Below are 12,618 nucleotides of genomic sequence, written 5' to 3'. Positions count from 1 at the left end.
ACTGGAGTTGCATCTGGTCCAAATGCAAATGTATTTAGATCTTACCTTGGAGTACTAGCACGTGATCGGATCTCTATACTTACTCCATCCTTTGACTATGTATCTGAGGCTGATCGGAATTTCATAGGGCAAGATCTATTGGTAAGTTAAGCAATATTGTTCCAAATTCTAGATTCATTATATTGATAAATTTGTATTGATATAAGGTTATTACTTTCTTTGTTGCAGATGACATTTGATATGCAAAATGTTGAGAGCTTAAGAATAGGTGTTTATCTACAATTGTAGAAAGATTTCGAGGGTTTAAGACAAAATTGACGTCCATATATATATTTGGACCAAAAAGTAATGAAACTCCATGTTCCAAATATTCAACAATTGACGAAGAAACATGGCGTCAATTTGTAGAGCTTTGTTCATTTGAGGCATGGTAGGTAAGTGTAGTAAAATCATTCAATTCATCATTCATAATTCCTTTTTATGACAATTGTTTCATTTTGTCACAGGAAAAAAGGTCAAAAGCACAGGGAATAAGTGCTCAGAATAAAAATAATGAAGGAGAGGTCAAATAATGAAGGAGAGGTCAAATACTAGACTTCCACTTTCTGAGGGTAGTGACCCTCCTCCTCCTCCTTCACCACCATCTCGGCACGATAAGTGAAAGTTAGCCCGTATAAGACCATCGGGCTCCTACACTTCCGACTCTGCTAGAGAGATATCTGAAAGCATTGTAAGATGTCATTTTTCATATTTTTACATTATTTTTGTTATATACATATATTACATAGATCTTTCAAATGATTTTGAAGTTTTGTTATGTGACAGGACTCCTTGGTTGAGCAGAGCTCCCAAGGTCAATTCACAGAAGAAGGTTGTCAGGATATTCTTGCCACAGCTATTGGACGACCTGAGCACCCAGGAGGAGTGCGTGCTGCTGGGACTGGCATAGGCAAGCGACAGTTCTTTGGGTCTTCTTCGCATCCATATTCATACGAAAAGATGAAGGAGGACATAAGAAAAGAGATGACGCAGGAGATCACAAAGAAGGTTCGAGCAGAGTTGTATGATGAAGCTACTGAAATGGTTGCACGCCAGTTCCAGCAGCGTTATGAGGATTATGGCAATCGTCCTCCGCCATCTCCTGTAGCGGAACATGTTGTGCCCCCTACAGTTAAACTTAATGATTTTTGTTTATTAATTTACTTTTTGTATAACCTAACATTTAATTTGACAGGTAGAAGCGATAAAGGAAGTTGCTCAGCAGCCGGTGCCCTAGGGGCCGACATGGATGACACTCGTCCATGTCAGTTATATATTCTCTATGATACTAGGACCATGCTAGTGGCTCGTGGTACATTTTATGAGACAACCACTGTAGTGCATGGTGTACAGCTTGCAGAAGATGAGGTCAAGGTCACGGTGGATGAAGTTGTCATACCAGATGTCGTTCTTCCTGTGCCTACAGATGAGTTCTTCACTGTGGAAGAGGCATTTAAGTCCTTTGTCGCCTGGCCTAGACATTTGGTTGGTGATGTATCTGATCCCCCGATAAACACTCGTACTATATACTTCTCAATTTTAATATTTACTTCTAATTGACATTATAACATAACCATTTTTGCATGTAACAATAGATAGGTCAAGAGGGAAGTCCTAGACCGAAGAAGACTCATTTATCTGAGGACGACCCTTTTGGTGCGTTAGACGAGCTTGTTAAAATCATTTCAGATGGGCCGATGATTGTACATTGGGATTCTACTACATTTGGAAGAGAAGCTCAAATCCCATTGTACTTTCATCATCAAGATGTTAGGGAGCTTGCGTCGGGGAGAGAAGAAATTAATATTACACTCATTCAGCTGTGGATGATGTAAGTTTATGCGAACTTTTTTATATAATTATTTTTTATCAAGTTACTTATATCAGATTATTTCTTCATTTTAGGTATATGTTTGATGTTAGTAACAAGAAGCGGTTCAACGATGTACATGGGTTCATTGACCCCTCTATGACTCATGAAAGAAATAAATTTGATGATATCCAAACATACATCACCACTTGCTTTGGAATGGGAAAGGAGATATATTTTCTCCCTTATATAAATGGGTAAGTGAAATTTGTTAACTTTAAAGTTTCATTTATTAATTTTGGTATATGAAAATAAAGTTATTACCAATTTCAGGTGTCATTGGCAGCTACTTGTGATCTCCATACCGGAGAACACTGTTGTATGGTTTTGTCCTTTGCACAAGTCTCCTCCCAGCACTCTTAGACATGTAGTAGATTGGTAAGACTCAATGTTTCAACTTTCTTTGTTGTATAAATGTATGCTAAAGCAATTTTTTTAATAGTTCCCTTGCAACACATATGATGTTATCTGGGAGATCTACTGCTACAGCTAAAAAGCTTGCATGGGTTGCCCTTAAGGTTTGGTATTTTAGTTCATACTTTGTTACATTTGGTTCCATTCAAATGATGTTACTTAACATTTTATAATTATGATGATATATTGTAGTGTAATAGACAAATGGGGTCATATGAATGAGGTTACTACGTCATGTTTTGGATGATGACCATTATTCACGCACATTACACCAATGGATGGGAAACGATAATATTTAGGTTTGAATTTTATTTTCTCTATAGTTTAGACTTCATATACACTAATTGAAATCATTGTGTTTTATGCAGAGATTTAATAGGACTGCTCCAATTCCAGAGAAGTCAATTCAACTTGTGAGGAAAACACTGGCTATATATGTAATTCATTTATATAATAGTATGTAGTAGAGATTAGGATATAGTAGGTTTTAAGTTTATGTTTCTAAGTTGTTTTATTCTTTTCTACATTATTATTACTTTAACTTTGTATATTGCATTGATTTATGCTTCAAACTTGATTTATGATTACATTGAATTGATTTAAGCTTCTAAGAAATTGATTTATGATTCCATTGAATATATTTATGTTTTAATATAATTTTCATTCAAAATATACGTTTCTGGATTATTTTGGACTGTTCTAGCTATAAAAATATATGTAGGTCTGTTTCTGTAGTTGGGAATGTTCTGGCTATAAAAAAAAACAGGGTATATGTCTCGGTTGAGGTCATACCCGAGGTAAAAAAAGGACTCTACTGCCTCGGTTCAAGCTGCAACCGAGGCAGTAGAGTGGGACATACTGCTTCGGTTCAAGCTACAATCGAGGCATAAAGTTCTACGAAAAAAATTTTAAAAAAATCAAAAACTCTACTGCTTCGGTTAACGCTGAACTGAGGCCAAATCCTCTCCTTTTACGCCTCGGTTCACACCCGATGCAAAAAGTAGTTGACTTTTTGCCTCACCTGCATATGCCTCGGTTCGGCAACCGCTGCGTATAAGCAAAAATAATCGTTGTCGTTTTCGTTTACTGTACTAGTGATTAACAACTTTTACGACTTTGATCATTTTAGAAATTTCATATATGATATCAGAGAGTTAAGAAGGAATTTGCAGGTGCGTTGAGTTGCTCCAAAAATCAAGATACGAGGAAGTTGATATTCTTGAAGGATAGATTTGGACGTTTATTGGCTGATCACTAGTGCACAATTAAGGTGTTTTCTTTCCTGATCAAACTTTGATTTACAATCAAGAGATTGTGGTTTCCTTGTGCGCGTGGCCAAGAAAAAGAACATGTGGTTCTTGTGACTTTGAGAAGGGTGTCAAAGGACTACTGCAAAGAAGAGGATTGTTCTTTCTGTAGGATATGTTTGTGCTATATTAGATTGGTGAGTTAGAAAGGAGATTACATTTGAGAGGTGTTCTCTATAAATCCTTGTTGTAAAAAGTCAAATCTTTATAGTGGAAGTCTTTCAATCTAAGGTTGATTGAAAGAGACTGGATGTAGGCATTGAGGCCGAACCAAGATAAAAAGATTGTGTTTGTTTTCTATCCTTTAACTCTTTACTACATTATTCTCATAATTGTATTGTGTGCTAAAGATGATTCGAAAGATTCTAAAAAGATAGCAAAAGAAATTATTTTTTATTGAAAACCAATTCACCCCCCCTCTTGATAAGAGAAACAAGGCATAAAATTTCTTACAATTTACACTAGAGCTAATTTTTCGAAAATTGCTTGAACAATAATCGATTACGCTTTATGTAAAAAAACCAACAAATTTCAGTTTTTTGTATTTTATAAAGCATGAACTATGAACATGTAGTGTAGTATCAACAACAAACAACAATAACCAACAACAAAAAAGTTCAATCAAACAACAACAACGAATAAGTTCAACTAAACAACAACAACAAACAAGTTCAACAAAAAAAACAACAAACAAGTTCAACAAATAACTTCTTCAAAACGAAAATTAACCTTCGAAAGGTGGGTTCGTCGGAATAAAGCTTTGTCACAGTGAGAGAGAAAATAGAATGCGCCTATAAAGGACAAGAACACAAAAATAATTTGTTAAAAAAAATACAAATCATACATAAAGTAATTAATTAACATGCATTTGTATCAAATGAAAGAAAGATTACATGTGATGCTCGTCAAACTTCGTTCAAGAAAAGTTTGAGAAGGGAAGAGGGTATCGCGCGCTTAGAAAAAGTGAATGAATTTTCAATTTCCCGCTCAAATTTTTATTGAATTCACTAACCTTTTGACGTCGAATTTAAAAGTCATTCGATGTTTTATATCCTTTTACGTCGAATTACAATTCTCTACGACGTTTAATAATTGCATTTATTTAAAAAAATGTCACCGCTCATTTTTAACGTTGGTTATTCAGTGGTTGGACGTTGAACACATGATGTTATACACTGTTTTAGTATTAGTGACTCTTTGGAAAACTTAGGGAACATGAGTTGAAGCTTGGTAGACTGAGAAAGGAAGAAGAAACTAAATAAAAACACTCCATAGATCTCAAGATGTCCAGCAAGAAAGCCTAAAAAAGCAATGATTCTGATGTTGATACTAATGTAAAAGTACCAGAAAAGGAACTGCTTAACATGATGTTAAGGAAATTTACCAAGTTTATGAAATCTAAAAGTGTTGCATCTAAATTTGCAGGTAATTACAGAAGTGGTAAAAGGAAAGGAAAGGCTGTTACTCTCACCTGTTATGAGTGTGGAAAAGAGGGTCATATCAAACCTGACTGTCCAACATTAAAGTAGAAGCAGAGAACTGAAGAAAAGTTTAATCAAGAACAAAGAAAGAGCAAGCAAAGGAAGGCCTACATAACATGGGAAGACTGTTTATGTCACATGGATGGATCTATCAGTTCAGAAAGCAGCAACAACAATTTTGGTGATGAGCCTATAGAGGACAAATATTATCAGCTATTGGATGCTTTTCAGGAACTCCATGCAGAGGTAATGAAGCTTTAATACAAGGTTAATCCATTAAACAATGAAAAGAAAGATTATGAATACAAAGTCAACAACCTTGTTGAAGATAATGAGAAATTGAAAATGGATCTTGATAATGCTTTACAATATGCAATTAATCCTAAATCTGAACCTAGAATTATTAAAAAGGATTGCACAAATGGTCCTGCTTATTTGGAAAAAAATTAAGTATCTAACAAGCAAATTGACAAAATTTACTCTTGGTAGATCTAATCTAGAAGTTGTTCTAGGATCTCAAAGAAGGATAATAAATAAGCAAGGAATATGTTATAGTACTAAAAGTGAAAGAATTAACTCAAAGAAATTTTCTGATATGAGTAAACCTTCTAATGTTACCTATTTCTATTGGAATTCAACTGGTCACATTGTAAAATCTTGTTATTATAAGAAAGTTGGTGTTCCAAAGGAAAAATTCAAGTGGATTCTCAAAGAACCAACTACTGTGACTAACAAAAAAGGCCCCAAGTTTATTTGGGTACCTACTTCCAAACCATTTGATGATTTTGCAGGAAAATAAATTGAGCTGGTGACAAACAAGGACTCAAGGAAGGATCACAAAGGATAAATCACAAATCTCTTGAGTATCAAATGTGGTAACTATTGTAAAATCTAAAATTCATGCATCACTTGTAATCTGTGATATGTGTATTGATGTATGTGAATGACCTATGCTTGTCTGCATTGAAAATTGATTGAAAAATGATTTCACGATTTTTAACCGATTGCATTAGTAATGTAATCGATTAAATTGTTCCCAATTTTGAAGTCTGAAACTAGTTTAAGCTTAATCGATTAAGTAACTAATGAAATCGATTAATAGTCATTTTTTACTACTACATATGTGTCACAATGAAATTAATCGGTTATGTATTCAGGGAAATCGATTGAAATATTTTGTCTGGAAATTTGAATTTTTAGTTTCCCTCCAAACACAATTTGTGAATCATTAGCCCTAAACTAAGAAATCCTTTCGTCACACATCTTCTGCAAAACTTCACTCTCGCTCTCTAAGTCTCTCTCAAATTCGTCTCTCTGTATTTTTGTACCATGGCATCATCTTCTTCACAAAGGAAAAGGGTTAAGACTATTGCTCGGAGAAATTTGTATCGTGGTCCAAATCTTGAGGGTTGGATTAGTGACGATAACGCTCAAACCAATTGCATTGACAACTGGAAATTGAGGAAACTCATTCCTCACAAGTATGCAAAATTCAATTTCTTCAGGAGAAAAGGTTTGTATTCCAGAACTGGGTAAACAGATAGGGATTGAAGAAGTTCGTTGAGATGGCTGACCCGTGGTATCCTAAGCTGGTAAGGGTATTATATTCCAACTTAAAAATTAGTGATGGAACACTATGTTCTAGGGTGAAGCAAGTGGATATTAAACTAACTAAAGAGGTTTGGTCAAATTTTGCTGGGTTCCAACTGGGTGGTGAAAAATTTCATTTAGGGGTTTAAGGATTCCACAAATTTACTGTTTATCAAGGTTGCCTACGTAATCCAAATGAGCCAAGAGATTACTCACTTTACAAATCGGGGGAATGAAGAAGGATGACCGCCTATGCGCCTTTATTATCACCTGGATTCTTCTGTCAAGGGGCAACAATCACGCTCAGGTTACCACTGAAGATTTGTGCCTTCTTCATGCCCTTAAGGAGAATATTCGGGCTGATTGGGCAACTGCAATTTCTGACAATATGCTTAGGGTTACAAGACTGGAATCTGCTAGCATACCTTACTTTGTATTCATCTCTAAAGTGCTTCTTCATTTTGGTGTAGAATGTATCAATGAATCCCGTGAGTCATATGGAAAAAGTAATCTCATTGACAAAACTGCATTATATCATATGGGACTACAACATGGCCCAGATGGGTGGCTCTTCAAGGATGAGTATGTGGATGAAGAGGAAGAAGTTGTTGGATCATCATCTGCACCTTTCAGACCTCGTTCTGAGTTTGAGAAACACATGGTTAGGCAAATGCATTCTCTAACCATTCTCTGCCAATCAATCAAGCAAGATGTGGCTGCTATCAAAGGAAAGTTGTAAATTGATGAATCAAATGATGGAAATAAGCAGAATGAGGAGGATGATGAGACTGAGGAGTAAAGTGCGACAAATGAATGTGATGAAGAAATCTTTATTAGGGACTTAATGAAAAATTAATTTAAAACTTTGATTATGTTCTTTTTGTTTTGAAATGGATGTAAAAATTGGCTATTAAGCCATTTATGTTTTGAATGTTTTGTTTGTACCTTTGTAATGTTATTATGAATGAAATGAATATATTTTGGATTACATCCTGTGTTAATTAATTGATTGTTTGAAGTAAATATGAATGAAACTGAATGGTTAAATCTGCTGAATGTTTTGTATGAGTGCAAAACTATTTTATTCACTATCATACATTTTCTTTGCACACTCATACTCAATTAAAGATTTTATTGTTTCACAATTGTAGTTTATATCTGTACCAACACTCAACAAAGTTGAGAAGAATGAGATTTGCAAGTCTGATACTGAAAATGAAATAGGTTCACATGAATTGAAATTGACCTGAAATGGACTGTAAGTTGCTCTGCAGATATTAATCGACTGCAAAAGCAAGTGAAATCGATTAATCCTCATAAATTTTGTTTGAGTTTCTATTCTACTCAATCATATATTTTGTCACATTCAGTCTAATGAAATATGCTTTCATGTATTCTAATACTCATAATATCATATACGATGTTAATCATTTTGAGTATTCTGAATGTTGCAAACTAAAATACAATTGAATTCAAGCATCACTCATTACTCTGATACATGTCATTAAATCTGCTATATGCTTGAATTTGACTTTGCAATTCTAAATCTGGTACTATATGATTGGGGAAGAAATTAGAGAAATCAGAACTACTACATAATGATATGGGGAGCAACAAATTTTGATCTTAACTTGTAAACTTGTATATTGATGTATCTCTGGATGTTATTCTGTTTCTAATTCATGATATCTTTTTTGCTAATGCCCAAAGGGGGAGAAATTAGTGATGTTAGTCAAAGGGGGAGAAATTAGTGAAATTAGTGACATTAGAAATTGGTAAAACTGAAAATATGTGAAAAAACAATGTGAATGTTGTACATCATGGTTCTGTTGTACATCATGGTTGTGCATCATCAAAAAAAGGGAAGATTGTTGGTAGGGGGAGCAATGTGAATGTTAAACCAAATCTCTCATATGTTTAGTTTTTGATGATGACAACACATATATGTTTCCATGACAACAACAAAAATGTGTCTTTATGTTTTATACATATGTTGATAAACTAATTGGTTTGCATACTTATTATGGTCATACAAGTGTTTACATCTGTTGTATGCATACTCATATTTTCATATGTTAAAACCACTTGCACTGAGCAAATCTGTATGAAGTAATCGATTACAGTGATTATGTAATCAATTAAGTTCATCAGATAACTTATACTTAAATTGTGGCAAACAACAAGTTTTAACCGATTACATTTTATGTATAATCAGTTAAAACTCGTGTCTTTTGCTAACACCTACTTGCAATGTGCAGTGATGAGTTTTTGAGAAGATTACACGGTTTACACGGTTTACGTAATCAGTTAAATCTGATATATTGTGAAAATTGTTTTCAAGCTAACTCCTAATTGTAATAACGTCATATTTTCAAATATTTTGACTTACAATTAACATGCAATCGATTACATTAATTGCTTAATTAGTTAAATATGTTGTAATGTAATAATGATATATCTCTGTCAAAAGTGTAATCGATTAAAATATTTTCTTAACCAATTAAAAGCGTCAAACATGAGAAAATCTATATATTGACGCGTTGCGCTCTGTATTAACAACTTTTATGACTTTGATCATTTTAGAAATTTCCTATCTGATATCAAAGAGTTAAGAAAGAATTTTCAGGTGCACTGAGTTGCTCCAAGAATCAAGATAAGAAGAAGTTGATATTCTTGAAGGATAGATTTGGACGTTTATTGGCTGATCACTATTGCACAATTAAGGTGTTTTATTTCCTAACCAGACTTTGTTTTACAATCAAGAGATTTTGGTTTCCCTGTGCGTATGGCAAGGAAGAAGAACGTGTGGTTCTTGTGACTTTGAGAAGGGTCTCAAAGGGGTACTGTAGAGAAGACGATTGTTCTTTCTACAGTGTGTTTGTGCTATATTAGATTGGTGAGTTAGAGAGAATATTATAGTTGAGAGGTGTTCTCTATAAAGCCTTGTTGTAAAAACTCAAATCTTTATTGTGGAAGGTCAACCAATCTAATGTTGATTGAAAGAGACTGGATATAGGCATTAAGGCCGAACCAGAATAAAAAGTCTGTGTTTGTTTTCTATCCTTTAACTCTTTACTGCATTATTCTCATAATTGTATTGTGTTGTAAAGATTCCAAAAAGATAGCAAAAAAAATCATTTTTTATTGAGACCAATTCACCCCCTCTTGGTAAGAGAAAAAAGCATAACTTTTCTTACATACTTCATTTGAGAATTTGGATAATTAATTATTTTACGTCATTGCTTTCTATAATAAAGACAAGAAAGTTTAGAGAAATAAAAAACAAATTTTGTATTATTATATCTTAGATGGAAATGCTTCTTTTCTTAGTTTCTCATATTCAAAATTCTTCAAGCTTCTTTATTAACAAAGGTAATTCCTCACCATCACTTCTTTCCATAGACCTGTCTTCACTTGATTCTTCCATGTGAGCATTTGATTTTGGAGCCAAACCTATTTGTTTCTTATCACTCACTTTTTGTTCAACGAGCCTACTCAAGTCCAATTCATGATGTTTATGTTTACCAAATAATGATATAAGAATCATGGTAGACAAATCATTTATTAAGAGATTGTTATAACTTTTAGCAGTCAAGCTCTATCAAGACACTTAAGGACTTTCACAATCGACTCTTTCTTTTCAAACACTTTTTCCAAACCAATAAAATGATTTATAATATATGTGAATCTTTTCTTAACGTCTAAAAGGGGAACATATTGTATCTTAAACATTTCATACTCTTAAGCAAGTATATGTTTTCTTGTCATTTTCACATCTATGGTTCCTATATGTATGAGCTCCAAAATGTACCACATTTCCATTGTGTTGTTGCATTAAGATAAGAAAAACTCATCAAGATTCAATGCAAAAGTTATAGGAATTGGTATCGCGTAGTGGAATGTTCAATAGCGTGTAAACAAACACAAAACCAAGAGAGGAAGGATGAATTGGTTCTATTAAAAATTTCATTTTCTTTTAATAATTTCTTCAAACTATTTAAAGTAAGGAGATGTAGAGATAAGGAAAAACACACAGAGGATTTTTATACTAGTTCGAATCAAAAGATTCTATGTCCAGTTGTTAATTACTTTAGAACGAGTGATTAACTTTTAACTAAAAATCAGTTTGAAGTATACAAGATGGATAAATAACTACATAGTAAAGAATACACCTTCCTTCAACACACGAGGGAGTGATCACCATCTTGAACAACTTGATAGAGAACCGCTTGCACCGTAGACACACTAACAACAAGCTTCTCCTTCTTCACGGCTTTTTTTTATCAAGTTATCACTTAAACGCAAGAGTTTCCTCAGAACCAGTTCTGTATTGTCAAATAGTTTCTTTTTATTATCTTGGAAATGTTTAGGAGAATTCTATGTATAGGCCAACGGTCAGAAAATGAAAAACAGCTCCCAATTACCAGATATAATCGATTACCAAAAGTGATAATCGATTATTTTAGGCCGTTATGGGTTTTGGAAAAAGTGATGATCGATTATTTAAGGATAAAACAAGGTAAAAGCTATGAAGGAGTTGATTTATTCACAAAATATACGCACAAAAATAAGTAAAATCAACCATTATCACTCCCCCACACATAAAACCTTGCTTGTCCTCAAGCAAAAGGTAACTTGGCCAAGAAAAACACCTACTCAACAATGGTCAAATAACTAGGAAGCAAGTTCACACAATTAAATCGGGTAACATTCATGAATTTTCTTCTTTCATCACCAATCCAAAGAGAATATGTGTAACATTGTAAATCCTTAGCTATGGTGCTCACAACGCAAATATTACAAGAATAAATGTACATGCTTTATGAAAGATTAACAACCATGGCAAAGATGTTTTCATTGATCAACCATAGAAAGCAATCCTTACTAGAAAATGTGTTTCCACTCAAGCACACTAGTGTATAAGGGTGTGTCATTCTCTCATCTACCTCTAATAGCACACAATTTGACTTTGCTTTTCATTTCAAGAACCAAGAATTATCACAACATACAAACACAACAAGGGCTTTATTTGATTTTGGGACAAGGCAAAGAAGGAAATTGGTGTATCTAGATACTATGAACTATCATAGAGAGCAATCACATCAATTTCACAATCTTATCATTCTACTCTCTTTTACCTGAAAACTAGAACAACCAAACACCAACTTGTAATCACCTTATTAATATGTTTCCTTTTTCTTTTTCTTTTTCTTTTTCTTTTTTTTTCTTTTTTTTCTTTTATAGATGACATATATACAAGAATGTTTCACATCAACCAACACCAATTCACAATTGTTACTCATGTTTCCCTTCTAAAAATAACTTCCCCCACACTTGAATCACACTACTGACCATGGAAACTTTACTTTTCCCATTAAGGTGAGATGGTCAATCATATTCAATAAGGATTAAGGTTTCAAAAGTGAAGGTAAGTTTCTTTTAATGCTCAAAGGATTGCACAAGGGTTCTAATCTTTGAAACACAACTGGCTATTTTGGGTATATGATGCAAAGAGGGAAAGAAAGACGACCTTGTTTCAATGTAAGCATGCAAATGAATAAAAACTAGCAATGAAACTCAAGCAAAGTTAATTGTAACCAAAAGAGGTAGCACACACAAATAAAAACTCTGAGGCACAAAATCTCACCCGATTAAGTTATTTGGTTTCCTATGGTTGTCATACACCATGCCACAATCATTAACCACAATAAAAACAATAATAACATTCTCGATATACTCACATGAAAACAACCACAAGCATTAGTTTTCACTAAATCACAACACATTCTCAATGCATTCCAAAACTAATTTATGAGCAAACACAAATGGTTCTCCTTAAAGTCATGCAAAACTCACTCAAAGTCACATAACCAATGCATCATATTTGTCAGACCAGCCAAGTCACACTTATTATCAA

General features: G+C 33.7%; 1 protein-coding gene across 1 annotated transcript; it reads left to right on the top strand.

Annotated features, from left to right (window-relative positions):
- The first annotated feature begins 1,010 nt into the window (after window positions 1-1,010).
- Window positions 1,011-5,910, top strand: LOC148197044 (uncharacterized). The gene is made up of 4 exons (XM_088093586.1): window positions 1,011-1,558; window positions 5,056-5,155; window positions 5,267-5,357; window positions 5,782-5,910. Exons 1-4 carry the CDS (start codon window positions 1,024-1,026, stop codon window positions 5,908-5,910), a joined length of 855 nt encoding a protein of 284 aa, XP_087949712.1. The 5' UTR covers window positions 1,011-1,023.
- Window positions 5,911-12,618: the final 6,708 nt, after the last annotated feature.

The sequence above is a fragment of the Vigna umbellata genome, chromosome 6 (assembly GCF_029865625.1).
Source record: "Vigna umbellata cultivar VRB3 chromosome 6, Vumbellata_1.0, whole genome shotgun sequence".
In the NCBI taxonomy this organism is placed as follows: domain Eukaryota; kingdom Viridiplantae; phylum Streptophyta; class Magnoliopsida; order Fabales; family Fabaceae; genus Vigna; species Vigna umbellata.
The sequence above is the reverse complement of the archived record's forward strand: the minus strand, read 5'-3'. Positions and strand labels throughout refer to the sequence as shown.

What these genes read in the sequence shown, in the direction of transcription:
- LOC148197044 (XM_088093586.1), top strand. Translation starts at nt 1,024, where the DNA reads ATGACGCAGGAGATCACAAAGAAGGTTCGAGCAGAGTTGTATGATGAA. An exon ending in TGATCCCCCGATAAACACTC is followed by an intron (nt 1,559 to 5,055) that starts GTACTATATACT and finishes CTAAATTTGCAG; the next exon opens with GTAATTACAGAAGTGGTAAA. An exon ending in TTCAGGAACTCCATGCAGAG is followed by an intron (nt 5,358 to 5,781) that starts GTAATGAAGCTT and finishes TGTTATTATAAG; the next exon opens with AAAGTTGGTGTTCCAAAGGA.